At 43.6% G+C, this 24,951-nt stretch overlaps 1 protein-coding gene across 4 annotated transcripts in view; it reads left to right on the top strand.

Moving 5' to 3' along the window:
* The window catches only part of trappc9 (trafficking protein particle complex subunit 9), a 194,831-nt gene extending 174,083 nt beyond the window's left edge, over nucleotides 1-20,748 (top strand). For all 4 annotated transcript variants that reach the window (XM_023811873.2, XM_023811874.2, XM_023811871.2 and 1 more), the window contains 2 exons: nucleotides 18,748-18,971; nucleotides 19,262-20,748. In XM_023811873.2, the coding sequence (XP_023667641.2) occupies nucleotides 18,748-18,971; nucleotides 19,262-19,432 (395 nt within the window). In that variant the 3' untranslated portion in view covers nucleotides 19,433-20,748. The remainder of the gene's footprint in view (nucleotides 1-18,747; nucleotides 18,972-19,261) is intronic.
* The last annotated feature ends 4,203 nt before the right edge of the window (nucleotides 20,749-24,951 follow it).

The following is a 24,951-nucleotide window of genomic DNA, read 5'->3' as shown; positions in this document are numbered from 1 at the left end:
ATTAACTTTGTGGGTCACAAAGGTAAGAATTTGTTGAAGGTGTGAAAGCAAGCCGTTAAAGTTTTGTATATCGCATGAAATCAGCATTTTCTTTAATATTCTCCTTGGGTAAATGTGTATTAAAAAACACAAACCAACAAGGTGACCCTCTGCTGTATGTCTGTTACTGTTTCAATGTCAGTCACTCACGCCTGTCTGGCTGTTAAAATCCCAGCCGCCGCTATGTATTCAGAGGAGGCATTTTCCCCGTAATATATCTTGAGCAAAATGAACCTCTACCCTCTACTCTGCAAATATTTGATTGTGAGGCAGTCTTTGTGTCTTCAGAAAGCCAAACTTCACTCACAGGGATATTGCATTTTTTGGTGGTGGCACATGAATACTCATGTTCTCTTTGTCAGATATTTTATTATTTACGGCGTGACTTTGGTTGGTCTCAAACACTGTGTTTACTTTGCTATAACTGAGCAAAGAAATGTGATTAATTGGTTTTTTGATGTTTCTTCAGGTGCTATAGATGGTAAAGGAGCACCCTACCTAACAATCATGACTTATTTCACCTTTTTCATTGAGGTTCCTTCATGTGAGAATTTTCCATTTCAATTTAATTTCTAGGTAATGCACCATGTTGAATTTCTTAAGATCTGCTTTGTGTATTTTCATGCAGGGCTTCACTGTACATATCATATATGACATCTCACTGCGGTCTTGTGTAGTGCGTTTGATTTGGGTGTGTGTATACTTTATAAATGATTAATATTTTTAAACTAGTAAATAGATATTTTTTAAAAATGTATGCCAAAATATCTATAATCAGGCTACTAGAAACATACATAAACACTTCTTCCTTGTTTGTACATCTTGTTTTAGGCATCAATTTGAATATCTTCCAAGAAAGTGTACACAAGTGGCGAAAGCCTAAAATGCTCCACAATTTTTCTCCGGCTGGGAGCATCGTTACTTACACTTCCCTGCCTTAGCAGCCCCTTGTGTATCACAAGCTGTAGTGAGTGTGCAAAACAGCCCAAGCTAGCGACTCCCAAATCACCCACTGCTTCTTTCATGTTACTCGCGTTGTCAGGCGCAATCGCGTGCACTTTGTTCAGTGGGATTTTCCACTAAACGCTGCTTCCACCTCTCGAAACTTTGTTTTTACAAAGATTGCAAATAGCTTCGCTACATGTGGTGTTGAAAGTGTAAAATACTTCTAGGTCGTCACCTTGTTATCTGATGTTCTTATGCTTCTCGTACTACAAATGGTATGCATATGACGTCACAGCAGGAGAAAGTCACTATGCTCACACTCAGAGTGGCAGAGAAACTGAGTGGCAACGTTAGCGCTCGGCTTGAATGCTTTGAAAACATCAGAAAAAGGAAAGAGAAGGCGTACGATTGATTGTATAAATTGATTTAATCAGAAATAGGAGCTATCTTTTTACAGACTGCCGAAAACTAAATAAGTATCGGATGTGGATCTGTCACATATGGCCGATACCCAATCCGTCTAATTAGCTACGAATCAGTGCCGATACCGATCCGAATGCTGGATTGGTGCACCTCTGCCTTGTTTGCCTCGCTAGCTCTTCCGATGGACTTATGCAAAAATAGCATTTACGTAGTTTTTTTCCATGAATCCCCTCAGAACCCGCATCAACTAGCATTCAGAATGAAATGGGAGATAATTGAATTATTACATTTTAAGGCTTTTTAGTTTTTAGATTGATACATTCTAGTAAAAGAGCTGGGCTGGGTATGAATGTATAGAGGATTAATTTTCAGGCAGTGTTCTACCAGATTCATTTCATTGTTCATTTTGTAATTCATATTAAGGCTGGTGATGTGCCCTTGATTAAGAGAGATACTGGACCAAGAAACGAGAATTCCTTTGCTGTGAATAATCAATAATATTTCCCATTGGCTGCAATGGTAGTTATTGTTGTTGTCGTTTCTATATTTTTAAAAACATTTACATTTTATATATATTTTAGCAAACACTTTTATGCAAAGCGACATACAATTGATCAGACAGTCCCTGGGCCAATTGGGGGGTTAAGGGCCTTGCTCAGGAGCCCCCAATGGTGACATCACCCTGATGACCGTGGGATTCAAATCAGCCACCTTCCGATAACAGACCAACCCACTGCAAAATACTTTTAAGTTAAAATCACAGACTGCTAAAAGTAATCTTTAAGGGCGCAATGTTGAGTTTTTTTCTTTTTTTTAAACTCAAACCTCAAAGCATAATGAAGTTTTATAATCTATATAAATGTGTGTGTGTGTTTTATGTTACGCAATATTACTTTCTTTCTGCAGTATGTATTAAGCATTTCATATACAGTACTGTTTCTACCAGGAAATCATACGAAGGGTCGCTGAAGAGAGCAGTGCGGCTGTAGTAGCTCTGTAATCAGTTATAGGGACAGGTGGTGTTCTGGATGCTCTTTGGGTGCCTGACGAGCTGTGGTGAGGGGCCTCACATGCGGGAATGCATGTTCTGGGGTGGAACTTCAGGTCTTTTCCTGCTTTCCGTCACAATGGCTGCTCAGGCCAGCATCACGTAATGTCACCTGTAATTATGTTCAGAAGCTTGCCTGGGCAGCCAAGCAGAGAGAGAGAGAGAGAGAGAACCCAGGGGAGGGGCGGGGTCAATAATCTCTGTTCTTCCTTCTCATTGTATCTTCATTTCGTATCTCAAAGGATGTAATATTAAAGTTACAAGAACAGAAAGACATGAAGTAGCTGTGGTGACCACAACAGTCTAGTGGAGATGGTCACCAGCTGATGTACATGTTCCATGTACAGCTTGATAATACGTGAAACATTCCCATGGTTCCTTGCTTCCTCGCATGCTAGATGTTTTAGTAGTTGCTAGAGTAATGAGTTATCCTCACACTCAGCTGGTGTGTTTTAGTTGTTTGTCCATTTGCGGATCAGATCTCTTATAACACTATCATCTGTAAATGCGGTTTATGAGCTGGACCTCACCTGAAATCTCTATTGTAATTCTGCATGAACAGCCTGAGCTTTCGTGCTCCTTTGGGATCCTTTCTAATAACAAAGCCAACATTGATTTCAGGGTTGCCTGACTGCTTCTGTATTCTCAGTGAAGCAAAAGATTTTTCCACATCTTCTAGCCATGCCTTGAGGGGGAAAATGGGGGAAAATTTGCCTCGCCTGACCTTATTCTATTTGCAAATCCATAACGCGAAAAAAAATGTAGGATGCAAAAAGCTCTTTGTAGTATTTTACCTTGTTACAGATGAAAATTTCTCCACAAAAATGTATGAGTCTGGGTCAAAATTGACAAAATATTTGGCAAGAAAACTAGAGGAACAACAAGCCGGTAACACAACCTGCCAAATGAAAGGCCCTGACTCTGAGTCTGTATAAACGGACAGAAATGCAGACATTATAGGAACAACAAGCCGGTAACACAACCTGCCAAATGAAAGGCCCTGACTCTGAGTCTGTATAAACGGACAGAAATGCAAGTACCTGATATTCAGGAAGCGGGGGCCAGGCAGCCGCCTTTTTAAAAACCACTTCATTGACTCATCCTTACTGGCAAACAAAACTTGAGGACTGATAACTTCTGAGGGCTTGATTATGGAAATAATGAGGCTCACAGTAAATGCACTTGTGGGCATCGATGATTTCCGGTCTGAATGGTACAGACTCCTTTCGTTTGATTTTCCTCCGCATCTGTCTGCTGGAGACTCCGTCAGCGAAGGCTTTGTCTGTCATCCCCAAGGAGACCTCGAAGGATAGATGGGAAGGTGGATTGTTTCAAGGAGTCTCTTTACACAGCTTTCCGGGCTCAAAGAACCTCCCTTAGCTCATTTATTATGATCATACAGGTTTTGCTCAACACAGACAAACCAATGACAGCACAAGGCAGCCGTCGCATAATAATATCCACAGTCAACAGCGTGACTTGAAAGCTTTTCTGGCAAATTTAGATGCTGATATGCCTTTTAACTCAGTCAAATGCGAAAACCTCTGTAGCCGTTTCCTAAGGTTTTGGTTCTAAAATGATCCCGTTGTGCGTGTTGAAGCGTCGTATTAAGGGCGCAACGGTACATATAAAAATAAAGTATACCTGTCACATGCTGTTGCTATGGAATGTGGGACGACACAGGATTACTCTGTGCCTTTCATTAGTGTTTTTGCCTTAAAATGCACAAATTGTGCTGGAGGTGGAGCAGCTGTCGTGGCGGTGGACAGAAAGCACATGGTTAGCGTCCATAAAGAAGCAGAACAGCAGAAACGGGAACAACCAGCATATTTTTTATCTTTCAATTTTGTTACTTATTTCTGTATAAAAGGTTGTCTTTTTTGGGGGCTTGCAGAATTGATTTATGTTTGATCTGTGTTTATTTAATTTAATTTTGTTTTGATTTAAATCCTTGCAATTCACAGTAAAGCTCTAAGACACTTCCTATATTGGTATATATATTTTTTTTATTAGAAAAAAATAATATAGTTATAGTTGGCTTTTATATTTCAAACTCAATATATTCATGCATTGTGCTGAAGACCACCAATGGACTCAGAGCTGCACTTGGACTTTCACTGCGTGTGGGGGTAATTGTGCCTTTGCCTTGGTATTTCCCTGTCTCAGGAATTCCGCTTTGCTGGTGTCGTGTTCGGTAAAGTGCCCGGTGGGTACGCCACCATTTCTGGGAGCACGTTTACACAGAGCGGGTTCATGTCTGTTTGATTTCTCAGAAATCTGCCCAAGCTTAAAATGCCGATTCCCTTTTAAGTCTCACAGGTAACCCCCAGCCTGAGCTCATGTACTGTAGCTCTCCTTCCACACTTAGTGAGACATCTCCACCGTCTGTTTCACGGTGCTGACACTTGTCTGTTTTCCATCGCTTGACGCTTTTCTGCTGTGTGGGTTGCTTAGCTGTGTGTCTCAATACAGTATTACTCACCGCACTTTTCTGGCTGGTGGGAAACCTTAGCAGAGCGAGACTTCCCTCCCGTGACCTGAGTGTAATTAAATGCGAGTGTTCTGCCTCTCCCATTGGCCTTTAAGTTTAACAGTAGTTTGTCTGGGCCTGGTGGATGCTCTTCTATTGCCTGCCGAGCAATAAATATGCATAGAGGAGAATGCGGGCAGTCTGTTTGCAGAACGTGTCACTGCCTTGTGACCTCCATGCTGGGCCTGTTAGCCACCATCCAATTTGTGGTAACAGAATAATATGGCCTCTCCCACTGTATTCAGGGGGGTAATCTCGCTTTCAGGGGCGCTACTCTGCCAAGCGAGGCGAGGAATTTTAAGAATGAGAACCGAGGTCAAATACTTAAAAGAAACTGCTAAACTCTTTCAAAACACTCCAGTCGTCAGATGTTGCTGGATGTCAGATGCAATCTCCTGTCTTCTTCAATCTTCCACTTTGACTGCTGCTTAATAATAAATAAAAAATAAAGGCCTGGCAACAAGCTGTAAGGGAGATGTGTGTGAAGCGCTGAGTGTGCGTGTCTTTTGTGGACAGTTAAGGGCATCTGTTTACACAATCGGAAGGAATTAAGGATTCTTTCTTGCTTTTTAATTTTTTTGAGGAATAGTCACCTGTAGACTGCACCCGGTAAATTAGAGATTATGGATAGCTAAAGAAGATTAATTACCCCATCAGTCTGATAACAATACAGAAGAACAAAAGTGTACTGTCAGCCATTGGTAACTCTGTTTGAATGGACTTAAACCAGATAAAATTTATTTAGAAATGCACCAGTATACACACCAGCATATATGGAATGCAAGTGCCCCACTGTTTGTAATTATTGGAATATATGTTCCTTAAAATGATTTGTCTGAATGTAAGCCCGTTTCTTCTGTCATGGATACGAGGCTGGCTGGGCGCCAACTTCGTCTTGTTTGGGGGCAGCGTGTGGTTCAGCAGGCTAAGCCTCTGTGCCTGTGATTGGAAGGTGACCAGTTTCATCCCGACCTTGGCTTCCCCACAGTGCCCATGTGCCGCCTGGCCGTCTCCATTGTGCCCATGCGCCAGGCGGCCTTCCCCACAGTGCCCATGCGCCGAGCGGCCTTCCCCACAGTGCCCATGCGCCGAGCGGCCTTCCCCACAGTGCCCATGCGCCGAGCGGCCTTCCCCACAGTGCCCATGCGCCGAGCGGCCTTCCCCACAGTGCCCATGCGCCGAGCGGCCTTCCCCACTGTGCCCATGTGCCAGGCGGCCTTCCCCACTGTGCCCATGTGCCAGGCGGCCTTCCCCACTGTGCCCATGTGCCAGGCGGCCTTCCCCACTGTGCCCATGTGCCAGGCGGCCTTCCCCACTGTGCCCATGTGCCAGGCGGCCTTCCCCACTGTGCCCATGTGCCAGGCGGCCTTCTCCACTGTGCCCATGTGCCAGGCGGCCTTCTCCACTGTGCCCATGTGCCAGGCGGCCTTCCCCACAGTGTCCATGTGCCAGGCGGCCTTCTCCACTGTGCCCATGTGCCAGGCGGCCTTCTCCACTGTGCCCATGTGCCAGGCGGCCTTCCCCATTGTGCCCATGTGCCAGGCGGCCTTCCCCACTGTGCCCATGTGCCAGGCGGCCTTCCCCACTGTGCCCATGTGCCAGGCGGCCTTCCCCACTGTGCCCATGTGCCAGGCGGCCTTCCCCACTGTGCCCATGTGCCAGGCGGCCTTCTCCACTGTGCCCATGTGCCAGGCGGCCTTCTCCATTGTGCCCATGTGCCAGGCGGCCTTCCCCGCAGTGTCCATGCGCCAGGCAGCCTTCCCTGCAGTGTTCAGGCCAAGGGCATGGCTGGCTGGTGCGGCACAGGGCTGCAAAGTGGGTGTGCGTGGGAGTTCACCCGCCGCTTCTGGGGGAGTGGGAGGATGGCAGCATGAGCTTAGCACTCACCACACAGCCTCTGCATGCATAATCACCACTGCTGCATGACCCTGCCTTTCATAATCTGTGCTGTTCAGCCTTCTGATCCAAACAGCGTTTAACTCCTAGGCCGCCATGTTTGGTGGACGTCTGTAGACGTTTTAGAGCGGCGCCTGACTAATTTGTTGTTCCTCTGGTGAGTGGCCTGCACCTGTATTCAGTGAGCACTCTGCTGATCTCTGCTTCTGTATTTCTTCCAGCATGCAGTAGGTGCCATGGACATTATTAACTGTCACACTCCTCTGATTTATTAGTATCAATAATGATATAAATACAGCAGGGTATCGATGGGGTGGATCACTTGGCACGATGGCTTCTTCCAGCAGTCTAGAGACATGAAGTAAGGTCTCTGAATTCCCCCATGGTACTGTATGTGCTCTGCTGTGGGCTCCTGTTTCTCCAATGTCACTGTAAAAAGATGGGTGTATAATGTTGATGGGGGTTTTGAGCTAAAAGTACTTTTTTTTTTACGTATTCTCTCATATTAACCGGTTTAATGTCTATGATGTATATTTACTGTGCTGGTCTGTTAGAAGCAGCCCTTTGATTTAACGCTGTTGGTTATACAGCTTCAGTATGTTTTGTATCCATCGTTTCTTGACCGTCGACTTGCCCCAGGAACTCATATTAGTGCAGTCTGTGTGAGTGACTGTTCGTGTTGGCTTTGCTGCCCCATCCGCACACCAAGCCCGTATCGCCGCGTCCCTGTACCTCTGTCACCCGTCCTTTGGGCAGATTAGCAGCCCCTCCCTGTTATGTCCCCCCGATTGTCGGAGTCCTGGCGCTAAAGGCTTCCCTGGCGTGCTCCCTCTTTAATGTCAGCACCTCCTCCGGCCCTCTTTTTCCTCAGCCAGCTCATTTAATGCTTTTAATACCATTGCAGAAAAAGGGAGACAACTGACGGTTGCCCAGTGGCTGCGGCTGGAAGCAGAACCCATGAAAAGGGGGGACTGTTGCAGGGAAGTGTGACTGCGATGCCGAAAGACTTGTTTGGTTTTTTACATATATGAATACATATATATCTGTGTGCGTGTGTGTGTGTGTGTTATTATATAATAAAAACCTGCTGTTTTGATGTTGTGGGGACCATTTTTCAGGTCCCCACAAAAATCTGTGAATGCAATCCAAAAACTAAAAATGCCAATTTTGTTTGGTTACTTATGGTTGGAGCATCTGACCAAGACAGACAAACCTGTTCAAGCATTGCACAATATAGCCAAGAAAACACTCACAGCGAAAACCAGTTGCGTGCCACACTGCATTAGTTAATGGATTTTTCCAAAAAGAAACTTTGCGCGATATATTTTGGGATTTGAAAAGATGTCATAAAAAGTTACTCTTCTTTAATGTTCTAGTTGTAGTGCTGAAATAATCATCCAAGCACAAGCTTAACGCTTTTAGGCATACAATGTATGACATAAGGGGGGCGTTCTTCTGTGGAGACCCATAGGTGGGTTGTTAATGGTTCAGGTAGCTATCAGAGGGAGTCTGTCTTCAGTGTGGCCTGTTCATGGTTTTGCATTTTAATGATGCACACTGGTCACTGCTGTCTGTGTCCACGTCCACCACGTCCCCCAAGGTCACATGTCCCCTGCTGTCCCTGTTGTCTCTCCTGATATGTTCCCATGTAATGATGTCATCAGTGCAGCTTGGGACCCCTGTGCTCAGCCTCTCCTGACACTGACCGGCCCTTAAGGTATAAACAGTATAAATATGTTCTAGAGCCCACAGACAATGGAAGGTAAGCTAGTGCTCACTGGTTAAGTATTTACTAAATGTTTTTGTATTGTGTTGCCATTTGAGGGTGGTAATCTATACAAGGATGTTGAAGTATGTGCCTGCGCAGTGTTCACTGTTCATGTTCACTGTTCGTGTTCACTGTTCATGTTCACTGTTCGTGTTCACTGTTCATGTTCACTGTTCATGTTCACTGTTCGTGTTCACTGTTCGTGTTCACTGTTCGTGTTCACTGTTCATGTTCACTGTTCGTGTTCACTGTTCGTGTTCACTGTTCATGTTCACTGTTTGTGTGCGTGTGAGTGGCTGTGTGCATGAGACGCAAAACGTATTTCTGCATTTGTCTCAAAAAAATATCGAAAATCGGATAAAATACCACACCGTTTATAGAGCATTTGAAAGTGTACTAACAAAACAACTCTAATGTCGAAAGATTTCCTCCCTTTTTCCAAGTATTAAAACTGATAAAACCCTCTTGTTGCATTTGAATTACTGTGATAGATCCAGTGGCATGAATGTATGGAAAAGTACAGGGTGTCGACGGGCGGCCGAGGCGGCGGCAGGGGCTGTTTCTGTGAATACTTTGGATTAAATTTAGCAACTGCGTGGGTGGCTGCATGGGACACCAGGCAGCCAGGTGACACTGGGAGACCGGCCCGCCTCTTTTAAATGGGGGCAAAAATTTGGGGGCAAAAACTCCTGTAAATGAGCGGAGAGAACCACATGCCATCTGCACATGCTGTAGGCTTCACGGCGGCTTATGTTCACAGTGAGTCCTACATGACAAAGCTGTGAAACACTCAAAGAAATGACTGTGCAGTTAATCCTCGGGGATCCCCGGACAGTACACGTTTTTGTTGTCTCTCAGCTCCCAGCCAGTCAGTAACACCGAATACCCGGTAGAGGTGTGTTGGGAGTTCGGAGAGAGCAAAAATGTGGACTGTCTGGGTTTCCCAGAGGACTGGGTTGGGAAACACTGGGTTAATCTGAACCCTGCTAGTGCGGTCACTGGGAATGAGAAGAGCACATGCTTTCCTGTTTACCTTCACGGCTGGCAACTTAGAATTCCTACCTGGGAGACGCTATGATGCTACATCCTGTGATTTATTCCGCAAAAGGTGGCCATTTATTTTAGGCTTTTGAAATTTTCAAGGCACCTACAGTCTCATTTAAAAATCTAATTTTCTCTGTTTGGGAGAAAAAAAAGAACTATTTGATAGAGTAGGCCATAACACACCGCATTTTAGAGAGAGTGTAGCTTCTGGCCTGCTTCCCAGTTTTATGAGAACGATTGAGTGACTCCTCAGTAATGTTTTTAGTCTACAGGAGCTTCTCTTTTAATCACTCCGGAGAAGATAGGAGCCAGAGCTGCAGGAGCTGTGGGACAGGTGGTGGCTGTGGGACAGGTGGTGGCTGTAGGACAGGTGGTGGCTGGTCACCCAGAGAACTTTCAGGCAGGAGGTGTTAACTTGTTACTGGCCAGCCCTGACACCCATGCTGCCGCTATACTGGGAGTCCTGTACTGACCTCGGGAGTTTTTTTCTAGGGCAGTATGGAGGGAAAACAGAGCTATTTTTTGTACCTGAAAACAATGAGGGCAGAGCTTAACGGATGCAGGCAGTCGGATGTGGGTCTTCAGACGTCGTTTACCTTGGAGGTTATCTATCAGAAGCCACCAGGCTTTGCTTCCTCAAACATCACCGTATTTGCGCTGGTTCACAATTATTATCAGTAGCAGTATCTGAAAGCAAGAACAGTATGTGAAAGACTGGGGAGGCTGCCAATAAATTTAGCAGAAACAGTTTAAGGTGTCATCTGGAAAGGGGCCGGCCAGAAGCCTCATAACTTCAGAAGCACCTGTGTTTATATTCATGCTTGTATGCAGTTATTTGAAAACGCGTTGGGTGAGCAGATTTGTTAAATAACTCAGTGGGAATATGTATGGAGCAGTAAAACATTTATCACTTAATTGCTGCCCATGTTGTGCTTTACTTACTTGAAAGAACTATTTTTTTTTGTTGCTGTTGGTCAATTTCAAATTTTGGATTTTAAATAGTACATACTACGTATTATTTTTGGCCTACTGAGGGCTTTCATGACTAAAATAGGATCTTTCTAGTTGGTAGGTGGGAAATTGGTGCATGTAGGCAGACTTTAGTGGGATCTTTCAATGCTAGTGAGGAGCAAGTGGAGAGCATCAAAGAACCAAGAGAAGAAAGCAGCTGTTTACTGGTAAATCGTCAGTTTTGGTGATCCGTGTGATCGTGGTAGTTTAACAGTTTTCTGGGAATAATTTTAGAAGCATTATTTCTCATTATTTGCGTACAGTTAGAGGGGAAGTGTAAACTGCAGTGGGGAGGGGGGCTCTGCTGCTGAAGATAACATATATTACAGTTTGCTGTACTGATAGTGACCTTTTTCTGTGGTGAATCAAAGAGGAAACTTTGAATTAATTTGAAAATGTGTTCATACAAGTTTAGAAAGAAAACATAATTTGAAGTGTTAACAATCTCTGGAAGTTGTAGCTGTTATTGCACCCTAGAAATGACTGATGTCTCTTTAAATAACTTTTAAGCCGGGTGGAGAGGGGAAAAAAACCCAAAAGTTAAGCAGGGACAAGTTTCTTGGTGTGCTGTTAGAAAGACATTGAAACGGAATAGCAATTTTATTACAATTATCACTTGCAAATCAGCCTGAATCACAACTTTGTATCTGCAAAACAGGAAGAACAGGCTCCTCGTCATTGAGCAGGAGCTGGTTTGGGGTACATTGTTAATGTGGCCTGTTAATAAAGCAGCGTTACTACAGCAGCCACTGTGTGCGAGCTGAAGACAGAGCTTACCAGGTCCACCCTGCCAGGGGGGGGGGAGATCTGCGACGGAGTCGAGCCGTCTCCCAAGAACGGGCTTTGATCTCACTTCTGCCACTGCCGAAGCATCGGCCCAGTCATTTCAGAGGAGCATTAACTGCTGTGGTCTTCCTGGGGAAAGTTTGCTCTGATGAGCAGAGGTGCCGCATAGGTGTTTGCTAGAGAGACATGATGGGGGAGTATGGGGGAATATTCTGGATGTGTAAAAACAGAAAGAGTTGGAATAGCACATTTGGATTTAAAATATGTAGTGGCACAGATGGCTAAATTAGATGGTCTTTGTGTATATGTGACTTTTTTTAAATACAAAGTGATGTTGCAAAATTAATTAAGTAATGGCTAAATAGCACTATGGTTTCACAATCAAATAAACATATGTTGTATCGTCCCCTGCCAAGTTGGCACCAAGTGGATGTAGAGTCATCCAGTGTGAAGGACCCTAATGTGCAGGAGTACAGTGGCTCTGTCAGCCCTAATATTCATTCTCCAGGACTACATGCAGTTCTGTGTCTTAGGGAATGGTGGCACACGGAGACTGTGCCGCATTCTGCTATTCGTGGCTGTCGGTATAATCTCTCAGCAGTGAGTATTGATACTGTAAGCGAGTCTGCTGCAGGTTTAATGAGTAAGTCATGTACATAAGACTCACCGTCATGAAGTCACCTTCTTGCCTCTGTGAGCTTATAAACACACCCGGGACTGAGGGTTGGTGTGGGGCAGGTATGTCTCACAACTCTGTTCAGCTGTCCAGGCTGTGGCGGGCTGAGATCCAGCAGAGAATGAGTTTTGGCGACCTGATGTGACACTAAGCTTGATGAAAACGCCGCTCTGAACTTGCGTGCCCATTAACAGCTGCTCTTGTGCGCAGTATTTAGTTTGTACCTCTCGTATAGCCTTCTCCTATCATGGCAAGACAATTCTTTTAAAAGCCAGTTGTTCAGCGATTCACAAGCAAAATAACTTGAGTGGTTGTTATGGCAATAATTATAAAAAGAACAGATGGCTGCGGGCATCAGATGCTGTGGTGTTATTTTTAGTCGTGTGATGGCACGCCTGCAACCTTTATGGGAGCCACTCAAACTCTGTCAGCTTGCCTGTTTGCACTTGAAAAGGCCGCGTTCACCTACATGAGCAGTGGACATTTCCGGCTCGCGTCCCCAGTGCAGCCTCCATGTTCCTGTGTCGTCCCCCCCCGTCACCCGGAGGGCCCAGCGTCCTGTTAAAACTTCCCCCGCAAATTGCCGTGGAAGACGCTGTCCACCACCTGCTCCAGAAATAGGTGGGGAGCAAACTGTACGCTGTAGTGGAATCTCTGTTGTTCTTATGATCTTTCTGGGACATTCTTTGGTACCTGTCTGGTACAAACTCTGAATTTTTAATCGTCCTAATGTACGGTATTGACAAGACAAACTGGACCAAACACCGTAACCTTCCAACTCCTGCAGTCTATTGGAGGCTTTTAGTGTTCCCAGTCTGCTTACTCGCATCATGCCTTCACGCATGGCTGTGCTGTACCTGCCTTTGCCTTGGTGGGATGGCTGCCCTTGGATAGATCACTGTTATAGTCATCATGGACTTTAAAATCAATGTTGGACCCTTAAGAGAAGCACAGACGTTTAGAATTTTAAAATCTCCTTGGCAAATAAGCCGACTACTTTGTATAAATTAAATAAATGGCGTTGAGGGACTGAGTGGAAATAGACAGTGAGATATGGCATGAGGAGGATGTTTGTTAAAATCGACAAGGGCGGCTTGACATAAAAAGTCAAATACTGTTATTGGATCCATGTTTGTTTTCAGGTTTAGATAGCATCATTTTTTGAAAGATCGTAAATGACACTATGCGGTTGCATTTGGAAAATGATGGTGGTGATAGAGGTTTAAACCTCAAAATTTTATGTCTTTCAAATGAATGTGTCAGAATATGTTTACGAAAGAATTATATGGAATTTTACAGAAGTTACTGATTTCAATACCAGATATCCTGCTGAAGAAAACCCCCAAATGAAACCCCTCTGCTTCTATTCAGCATCTTTTTTACAGTTAAATAACATATTCTGCATTTGTAAAAGGGGCCTTCTGAGAATATATTAGACCAAAGATTTAACTTAAAGCACTGACTCCTCCTGCTTTGATCAGTATAAAAACATCACTGCTTTTTGTAAAGAATTTTCATATTGCAAAAGTGTAAAAAGCCAGCTTGCCTATGCGATAAATGTTTTTGCCTACAGAAGTGTTCAAGCCTTCCTCCTATTAAGTGAGCCTCTTTTGAACTGCTTAATTGAGCTTATGTTTCATAATCCAATGAAGCGATTCCTGTTTTGTATTGATATTGCACATTAGTGAGTATTATGCTTTATTTAGGATTTATTTAAATGGCCAAAAGACTAATATAAACTGCACTCTACTTGTTGATGAATTTCTGCCAGTTTTTCTCACATGTTCCTTTGTTAGTTTCACAGGATAGTACAAGTACCTCTCAAGCATTCTAGCAGAGTGCTTAGGGCACCTCAGATGAAATAAAATGAATGGAGGAGCAGCGGTGCAGTCATTTTGGAATGATCTAATAAGAGCCCTCTAATCGCTGCCACTAACAGTCTTTAAAATAACATTGTGTGTCTCATGACCCTTTTATGTTACATGTATTTCATCACATGGATCTGCAGTGTTATCCAATCTCTTTAACTGATAACCACCTGCCTTTCGTACAAGTCTATACAGGCTTTAAATAATGCTTAAATCTTTAATTGCACCCTAAACATTTAATTTTAGCCTTCTGTGTATTTATGTATATTCTAGGTATACTTTATGCATACGGTATGTACAGTAGTGCATCTGCACAGTACAGTACAGCACTATATTATGCAGTAGAGCATCTGCACAGTACAGTACAGCACTATATTATGCAGTAGAGCATCTGCACAGTACAGCACTAAATTATGCAGTAGAGCATATGCACCGTACAGTACAGCACTAAAATATACAGTAGAGTATCTGCACAGTAGAATACAGCACTAAATTATGCAGTAGAGCATATGCACAGTACAGTATAGCACTAAATTATGCAGCAGGGCATATGCACCGTACCGCACTAAAATATACAATAGAGTATCTGCACAGTACAATACAGAACTAAATTATGCAGTAGAGCATATGCACAGTACAGTACAGCACTAAATTATGCAGCAGAGCATATGCACAGTACAGTACAGCACTAAATTATGCAGCAGAGCATATGCACAGTACCACACTAAAATATACAGTAGAGCATCTGTACAGTACAGCACTAAATTATATAACGCCCACACACGATCTACAATACATATGTTGATACGTTCCTTAAGTGTGGTACTTGTATGGCATGTGGGGGCCATTAAAAAAGCATTGCAGATGAGCTATACCCCTGAAAACATACATTTATTTATTTGTTTGTTTGTTTGCTTATGTGCCATGGACAACTTTCCAGAGTGATTTAAATTTTTTTTTTTTTTGCTGTTAGGTATTACTGTTTGACAGAAACTACTTTAAGGGAGTGTCACAGAATGTCTTGTTTGAGAATTATTGTTGATATTTTAATGCCAGCTGTTAGTATGATATTGTTTCAGCAAAGCGATAATGGGTGCTGTTATTGGCTATGTAAGGCTAGGCTAGTCCTGCCTGTGGCCAATGCATTCAGACTTCAAACCGCAGGAGTAAAGACACACATAGTCACAAGGCCAGACATGCTGCTCTAAGGTCCCTACTTGTTTTATAAATGGACAAATACAGAAAGGGTATAACGTTTGTCAAAAATCTTTCTGGTTAAGGTATTCGCTTTGGGGAATGAATAAACAAGTGTGACATCATGGCAGGGCCACAGTGGTTAAGATCTGTGCATGAGGTAATCTGAAGGTTCCAAGTGGGACCTGATGGCTGTATGCTTGAGAAAAACAGGTGATTGTGATGTGATAAACACATCGACCAAACAGTAACGTCATAATAATACTAAGGACATTGATGGGGGCAGGGTGACCATATGCGCCAGCTGAAGGGGCTGCTGGAAAGCAGTGAGACAGGGAGTACGCCGAGACCTCCTCCAGCTGTCCCGCGGTGCTGCGTTACGCCACCAAGGCCAGTTGCTGTGGTGATGCCACAGCATCACGTTTCCATGCCGATTCGGACGGCCTTTCTCAGAGCGGATTGATGACGGTGGCATCTGTGACATCTCCCATGCAGGCGTAAAGCTCCTCACCGGGGATTAGCTGCGTGTGCTAAATGGCAGACCCCTACCCATGCTGTCGGAAACTCTTTTCCACTCTGTGCTAGGTACACCCCCATGTAGTATCTGAGCTGGAGCAGAGAGAGTGAAATGCAGCCACCCGTATCCTGTCCTTTTATAAATACCCCACTTAAACAGATTGATGTCCAGTGACCGTAGATCTTGCCTGGTCAACTGTTTGATAGCATCATGAAATATTCCTTGAAAGGGTTTGAAAGATACAATATTCAGTGCATGCAAACAGTTTGTGGTACATTTTTGCAGCTGTAAGTGATTGAGTTTTGTGTCTTTTTAATGCGGTAGTAGTAACCCCCGCCCCCCCCCCCCATATGAGAGAGCTGGGAGTTTCTATCCGAAAATAAAGTCCTTTAATATGTGCCATTAATTCTAGCCCATTGGGTTTCTATCATGCTGGTCCCCAGGACCTGTGTTTATTCAGCCCCGGAGAGGCTGCTGTAAATCACGCACCTGCTTAATGGAGCTCCGGGGTGGGTGCAGGGGATGGCAGTGGACGGCTACCCGCTAAACGTTTCCAAATTAGTGATCCAGCTCATGGGAGGTGGGGGGATTATGTTCACGACACGCTCCCCCAGCGTCAGGAGTTGTGATAAAGCGCATCTATTTGTCAGCTTCTGGCTTGTAAATCGACTGCGGACAAATTGCTGAGGTTCCTGGGGGGGGCCATCATGCCCCGGCCAGGCCAGTCAGGACCGCTCCTTTCGTTTATGCCTAAAAACATCCATTTAGAGTTTGTTTTATTTTTTTTACTTTTATTTAAGCCTTGGTTTCAGAATGCGTAACTATTGCAGGTCATATGGGAGAACTCAGCAAAGATTATTAATGCAAATCATACAAACAGATATTAATTAATGCCTTTATGTAATACAGAATGTCTGATTACCCTAATGTGAGTCTGCAGACTAGGCCACTGTGAAGACCTGATGTTTTGATATGGAAATTATTGATTGCATTACCTGTACTGTTTTTATTAATCATAAAACTATATATATATTTAAAAAATTTGGCACATTTCAGTCAAGTACTCTTTTCAAATGCAAGGAGATTCAAATCGGTCATTTAACTGAAATGTTATCAACATTATGGGTTCTAATAATTGTGACATTATTAATTTTACTGTTTAGTGTAATATGTGTAATGAGTGCTCACAGCTGATTTGCCGTTTCAGAGTGACTCCTAAGCAATGAAGAGGGATAGCACAGGCATGCCGTCCACTCCGCTGATTCCCCGAGCAGATCGAACCATTATATTCTTTATGCTCCTCGTGGAAGAATGTGTCGTTTTTGTTTAGAGCAGATGTACCTATAATTTGCACATCTCCTAGCAACAGGCCTTTGAAAACTAAATATAAGTGCTTAGTGGTGTGTGGCACGGGGACGGAGCCTGCCCGCTATGAATATGCACGGCATAGCGAGTGCAGCGTCCCGCCTGCCTCTGGGAGCCCGTCGCATTTCGGCCAGGATAACGAGCCCAAGGCGTAAGGGGACAGCGTGCCATGTGAACACCCCCTCATTAGAGCCCACCGGGGGGAGGACACATCAGCAGTGTCCTGGGGGCTTCAAATGCACCCCCACGCCTCACCCATCTTCACCATATCAGCCCAGTCACAACTGCGCTCGACGCATGCATGTAAAAATCTCATTTTTATGCTGCCACTTTCAGATAGACACATGTGCAGATAGACACTTACACAGGCTTCTGTGCGGCTCAGTGCGCTCAGTAGGAGGGAGCTGTGGGGGCGGGGTCAGGCGCTGGGCAGGCTTACGATAGGCCGACTGCTTTCCCCTAACTGTCACATGATGTGCACATGCAATCCGAGTGTCCAAAATTTACATGTGGTCTCTGTGGACAGAAACCATCTGATTCCTCGATTTCCTAACACAAAGGAAATATATATTCACAGATAGATCGTAATTGGCTTCCATCTTCCATTTGCGAGTGTTGTCTGGATATGTGTGCATGCATATTTACTGAGCTCATTAGAAAAATGGGGTGCGCCTCCTTGCAGCCATTTGCCAGCATTCCCTCAATCAGACAAGCCCCTGACCCCTTCCTGGTGCCAGGTGGGTCCCCATCTCGTGGAAGGAGGCGCGTCAGTCTACCTCGACACTGAATCTGGCTTTCTGACACATTAGTGGAATTGAATTCACTCCTAATTCAACATTGTTTGAAATGTCAGGGAGAAGCTCCATGCGAACGCGTAGGTTGGAGAGGGGTGCTGTTCCAGCAATCCCATTTGTCCGTTCTTGACAGAAATTAGTCATGCTTGAGATTGATAGGATGCACTTTGAATTCATTTCAGTCTGCAAGCTCCTGCTCTCTTGGTTAATGTCAATATGGTGTATTTTAGGAGGACAGATCATTGATCCCTCAGCAAAGACTCTGTAATGGAATTCTCCAAGTACTAGAAATTTTAGGAATGTTAATGATTTTTTTTTGGAATGCTCTTAATGTGTTGTGTTTGAAAGCAGTGAAGTTGAAGTTTTTTCTTGTGATTTCTCAAATACAGTGGTATTGCTATTTTATGTAAAGTGACTGGCATGTTCATTTATCTGACTTATCTATATTTAACCTTCAGCCGGCCTTCAGGACCTTATGGCCTTTTGGCAGCTCTTCCTAGCACTTTTGCGATAAACTCATTATAAAAGAACTAAGCTACACAGGGCTCCGGCCCTCCAGGACCGGACTTGGGCACCCCTGGATTATAGCTTGACATTAGTATAGTACAGACAGCATAACAGAGATCACACGTCGAGGAAGCGTCAGAGATGTATTTATAAATGTGACGTTGGTTTGTGCATATGGGATGAAATGTGTTTGTATGAGAAGCTGTGAGAAGCTGTTTTTCACCCAAGACAGCCCATGTTGTCATCTCGCTATCTGTGTGTCCATCATCGGCATTTACACCCCCACCTCAGCCTTCCGAGCTCACACAAAGTTTTTCTCACTTTGTCTTTCTGCAGACGTGGTGGTGAACGGGAAGCCATGTGACTGTAACATCATAGCAGAGTGCAGTGTGGGTGAGATGGTGCCCCTGGAGGTCAGGCTGACTAATCGCAGCAAGAATGCAGTGGGCCCCTTCTCGTTGAACATCATCCCCTTCCAAGACTACCAGAACGGCGTTCATAACTATGAGCTGCAAGATGCAGTCACCTTCATCGGCTCCAACACCTTCTACATTGACACAGTAAATAAGGCCACAGGACGTATTTACATATTTATTCGTGTGTGATATTGTAAGCATCCTCTGTAAATAATTAAATGTTTACATAATTGCAGCCTTACCATATAGCATTTACATTTATTTCATTAGTCAAGTCGATTAAAGCTTTATCAAAAACTGGCAGTGCATTTTGTCATGAAATAAGAATGAAACGTCTGGGGTATTTTTGAAAATAAGGGTGGTGGTGCTAGGAGTTTTTAGCCTTTTGTCCCAAATTGTCCCCGCTTAGGTGGTTGATCTCCTTCCATTTTCAGGTCAAGCCCACAGAAGACTGTAACTGTGCTGGTGCTCTCCTTTTTCTCTACGCCGGAGACTTCTACCTGAACATCAAGTTTCAGGACGACAGCAGCTGCGGCCGCGATCTGCCTCTGGCTTGGTTCTGTTTGCCAAATGTCCATGTTAAAGCTGTAGACTCTCCTTTTTAAAGCGCAGTCCCGGTATGTTACAGACTTCAAGAGGCATCCATCCTCCAAGTCCATCACCTTTTCTAGGGACCAGTTTCTTGGCAGTTTCACATTTGTGCAAAACCGGTTTTATTGTAGATGTAAACTGGAACAGCCAGCTAACTCCAGTTTTATTCCCCTAATTTCTCAGAAGAACAAATATATCATGATCAGAGATTCATTTGTAAATAGGTTCTGTAAGCATCTGTGTTTGTGTAATAACCATAGTCTTAAAGGTTAAGGTAACTTTGTAAAGAGCATGCCAGACATTTTTCACCTTAAAAAAAGATGAAAACTGAAATTCCCTCTTCAGTAACTCAGTTTGACAGCCTCCAGTTGCAGGCAGTGGTTCCAGACTACCATCAGCCAGCATGTAATTAAGTAATTACGTCAAAATACGCATATTTTGCAAATCGATATGAACTCCAATCATTACTGCACTAATAATGGAATAGTCATTGACTTCTGAAATTCAGATGTCATATGCACAGTTGTTGGTCTCTAATTGCAAAATTTCTTCTTGAACTATTAAAAGGATCTGTAGACATGCGGTTCTGCTGGATTCCTGATTTCTGTTTCATGGATGTGTTTAAATACCCCAATAAATAATGCCCCAATTTGGCCGCTGCACTGAATGCAGTCTTCCATGGTTAAATAGATCTTTTTCAATTGCCTTACAAAAATCTTTTGATATGCATGTATTTGGGTTTCCAGTATCTCTTTGAAAAATTACCTATAGGATCTACGTGGAAGCAGGCTTGTAGATAGATGCTCATCAGTAATTTAGTTTCACAGTAACTGAAGTAGGTGGTGCTTGATCTGTCAGTGGGATAAGTGTGCTTCCTCGTTTTAGCGCTGGGAACAGTGATGCTTTGGAATTTCTGCTGGATGGAATCACCGCAGGGTTACCAGTCACTGGCTGTTTGAGGCCAGGGGCAACAATGTAAGGAGTAAGGAGGCAGTGATTGATATCGCACGACAGTCCCATCTCTAGTGCACTCTGAAGCACCATTGCTCGCAGCTCTACCTCATTCATCTCCACAACTTGTCTGACGCCATTGACTTTTGGCCTCTCCGCACTCCATGGCAACGCTGAATGCATTCAGTCTTTCTAGCAGTCCGTGGCAGTAGGTGTGGATCGACGCTGCCCTAGAGCAGAGGTGTATGAAGACGCCCCGCGAAAGATTCCCGGCACAGAATGGTAGGACGACCTTGGTTCCTTTTCCATGTTATGTGTGGCTATACTTCGTTTGCTTTGGTGGGGAAAGATGCTAATTTATTAAAATGCTTCTGGTTTCCACTTTTGTCGTGGTTTTTTTTTCGCTTCAGCTTCTAGAAGTGCCAGCAGGCATCCAAAGGACAAGTATCTCCAGTACTGCAGTACATAATAAAAGTAAAGCTGTGTGACCCCTACAATAAAACCTTTGTTGTTCTTGAGAGTCCTATTTCCAGCTGACATATAAAACAATCCTATAGTGGCAAGCTAGTGCAATGAGCTCATCCTCCAAAATGCCGTCTATGATGTCTGATTAATTTTAGTAATAGAATTCAATCTGCTAAACATGATGCTGTTTTAACCAAAGTGTAGATCAAATTGACAAGCAGTACGAAAACGTGAAAACCAATTATAAAGATAAGGGCTCTCGAGATGAGAATATAATGGCCCATAATCTTGATGCATTAATAATATTGTGTCACTTTGGATGTTGAAGCCTGGGTCTTGAACCTAACAAGGCACTGAACCGTCGCCGTGGTGATAAAGTAAGATGACCTTGCTGCCTGCCTTCGCAAATCAATATGGACCTGCTCGTTACTTGCGTCTGTTCGATTGGTCTCAGCATCCTGTGCTGACCATCCTCGATCTCCTTGTCAAATCTGAAACAATAGCCTGCCGTCTAGCCTAGTGCAAGTTCCATTGGCAGCACCCAAAATCAATCTCCTTAGCCGTAGTTAGGCTGAGTTACTTGCACCTTGCGAATCGATTTGTGAAAATGTTATTGCCATTTTTGCCAATTTATATAAAAACATGCTATAAATATACACGTGTTCAGGAGTGCTCTTTAATAATTTAAGTGCTTGTTTTGATCTACAGAAAATGAAGCAGAGTTAAGTCTGGTACCCACCTTAAGGGCATAATCTCCTGGAATTTCAAATTCATGGTCAGTTCCTTAGCCACACAGGCTTAATGTCCTTTCTAAAGGTATGTAACAGCACATTATATAATTACATCACACTCTACAAAGTGTAAATGAAGACATCCATTATTTCATTTTCAGCATTAAAAGTACATTTTGTAATAACCACTGTAATATGTAGCATTTTATTACAAAATGTGGGGAAATTTACTACTTATGATCTGTCTACAAAATGCAAGTGCTATTATACAATGAAGTGAAGATTTTTTAATTTTGTTGTTGTTACATAATATAGTGATATTACCATAATGTGTTGTTACAAGGTAACAGATAATTCACGGTTAGCTTAGCGGTTGGCCACTCTTCTGGAAAGGCTTTCCATCAGATTTTGGAGTGATATGCATACCAAGACATTTTGGACAATTCTATGCTTCCATCTATCTGGGAGCAGTTTGAGGAAGGCCCTTTTCTGTTTCCATGGCCAAGCAGCTGCACCCAAGCCTTACATCACCAAGTGCAATGCAAAGCGTCGGATGCAGTGGTGTAAAGCACGACGCCACTGGACTGCACAGCAGTGGAAACGTGTTCTCTGGAGTGACGAATCACGCTTCTCTGTCTGACAATCCGATGGATGAGTCTGGGTTTGGCGGTTGCCAGGAGAACGGTACTTGCCTGACTGCATTGTGCCAAGTGTAAAGTTTGGTGGAGGAGGGATTATGGTGTGGGGTTGTTTTTCAAGGGTTGGGCTTGGCCCCTTAGTTCTAATGAAAGGAATTCTTAATGCTGCAGCATTCACAGCCATTTTGGAAAATTTCATGCTCCCAGCTTTGTGGGAAGAGTTTGTAGATGGCCCCTTCCTGTTCCAACATGACTGTGCACCAGTGCACAAAGCAAGGTCTATAAAGACATGGTTGGCTGAGTTTGGTGTGGAAGAATCTCACTTGCCTTCACAGAGCCCTGACCTCAACCCCATCGAACTCCTTTGGGATGAACTCAGAAGGAGATTGCGAGCCAGGCCTTCACTTCCAACATCAGCGCCTGACCTCATAAACGCTCTTTTGGATGAATGGGCAAAAAATCTCACAGACCTACTCCAAAGTCTTGTAGAACGCCTTCCCAGAAGAGTGGCAGCCGTTATAGCTGCAAAGGGGGGACCAACTCCATATTGATGCCTATGGATTGAGAGTGGGATGGCATAAAGGTTCCTGTAGGTGTAATGGCCAGATGTCCAGCCACCCATATTTATGTGATATAAGCAAACCTATCCAAATGATTCTAAATATCAGAAGTAAGCGTATACTTTAAAGCAGGTGTACATTTCATTTTGTGAAATGATTGCAAGCTCCCTGAGAATGAACCACAATCTCGTATGTGTCCATTTGTCTGCCCCATGTCCGCCGTCTCACATCAGCGCAGCCTTAAGAGCCACTTCCAGCTAATGTGGGAATTACTCGCAGCGCAACTTCTCAGGTGGCTGTGGGTCAGATGCAGGCCACATGGAGATCGCAGGCAGTAGACATTAACATGCTTAAGCCAATGCCCTTGCCTGTGTTGTTTGGAATGGCATTCTATTCATTACGAATCGCCCAAAATGTCAACAGGATACTTGTCCTCGATAATGCAGAAAGCTCCTTGGCTGAGAGAGACCTTGGATCCTGCGGTTCGGAGGTGATTGGCTGAGGCGAGCGAACGGGAGACGCCACCTGCACGCTGAACACAACCAGGTGTCACTCACAGCCGCTGTTTATCATAGATGAAACAGCCCCTTGTACCTGGAGGTGAATTGATTCAAGTGGGAATAACGTACAAGTGCCCGTGTGTGTTATCAAAGAAGCAGCCACACAGGAACGTCCCTCGTAAGAGAACGTCATTAGCAAACACTGGGCTGGGGGCCCTCTGACCACTTTGAATAGAACATGTGTTGTGAGTGTAGGTTTAGTAAGATCCGGAGTTGTTTATTACAGGGTAAGATTGGAAAATAACTGATGATATATGAATGGAGTTAGTGCAAAGGATGCAATGCTCATGTCTGAGAGCCTGTAGTGCTTAGCTCATAAATACTATACATAAATGATAAATACGTTAATAAAAGGATTAGCCATTGGCAACTGGTGCAAGGAAGATCGCTGAAAGACTTAGGAAGGAGATGCCTAAAGGAGAAAGTTTAAGATATTTACTAAGGTTATATTCAGGCTGTTTCTTTGGAGATGGAAAACGGAACATCAGGATCGCAGCGCCTGACAGTAAGCAGGAGCGAATGATGACCGCCGGCTCGCTCTGGAACCCGCTTTGCCCTCCCACTTCTTCACAGGTTTTCTGTTCTATGTCGATTTCAAAGCTGATGTTTGCACTTTTTAGATCTTTTTGTCTTTAAGGTTTTCGCGTTCCCAAAAGTTTTGGTAGTTTTTTTTTTACATTTTTTTTTTTACTCTTTTGTCCCCTCTGCTTCCACCCCTTAATTGATATAAAAGCATACTGTGGCTTGCGCTTCAAAGTGGGAATTACACCATGTACACGTTCTTATCAATAGAAGCCACACTTTTGATTTTGACTTCTGGCCTTGACACAGTTCTACTGTGGGCTAATAAGCAAACTAATGGTGAAAGGGATTACTGAGATAGTGGGTATAGAGAGCTCATAATAAATGAAAAGGTGCATGCCCCCCATTTGTGTCATGCAGAACAAGAAATGAAAAGAATTGGATACCTCAGAGTACCCTTAGGAAACAGACCGTAACAATAGCACAGTCTAGCCATCTCCATTGTTGAGGTATTGATGGGTATCAGAACTGTTGCTATGTCTGTATTCTTGTGTTCTACAGGTTTAGGTTTTATGGATAACAACTTCTATGAATGCCACGTGTATAAGAATCCATGAGCACATTCATAGCACATCATAATGCATTTATATAGTATTATAAACATGGCTATAAAAATTTATACCCATTATAATACACATTATAGCCATGTTTATTATACATGCTTTATGAAGCTTACATCTATAATGCACTATAGATACCTTCATAATGCAGTGCAAAGCATCCTTAATTCTTATAAAGCATGATGCATTATGAAGGTATCTATAGTGCATTATAGATGAGATCTTCAGTGGAGCTTACAAAATATTATAATCAGCCCTACAATACCTTATGACTAATGCCTTATGACAGAAGATGTTGTAATGCTTCATTAATTCTTATACCCACCTTTATAATGCATTATGAAGGTATTTATAGTGCATTATAGATGTAAGGTTCCAGTGAAGTGTTACCATTTTATGCATTTTTTGGGATACAGGGGATTGTAGAGAGCTTGTGTGGGAAGGTGTCCCATGCCTCGTATTAGATGGGTTAGGGCTTGTTTGCTC

This window comes from Paramormyrops kingsleyae, chromosome 23 (assembly GCF_048594095.1).
Source record: "Paramormyrops kingsleyae isolate MSU_618 chromosome 23, PKINGS_0.4, whole genome shotgun sequence".
In the NCBI taxonomy this organism is placed as follows: Eukaryota; Metazoa; Chordata; class Actinopteri; order Osteoglossiformes; family Mormyridae; genus Paramormyrops; species Paramormyrops kingsleyae.
This window is presented reverse-complemented; position numbering and strand designations above follow the sequence as displayed.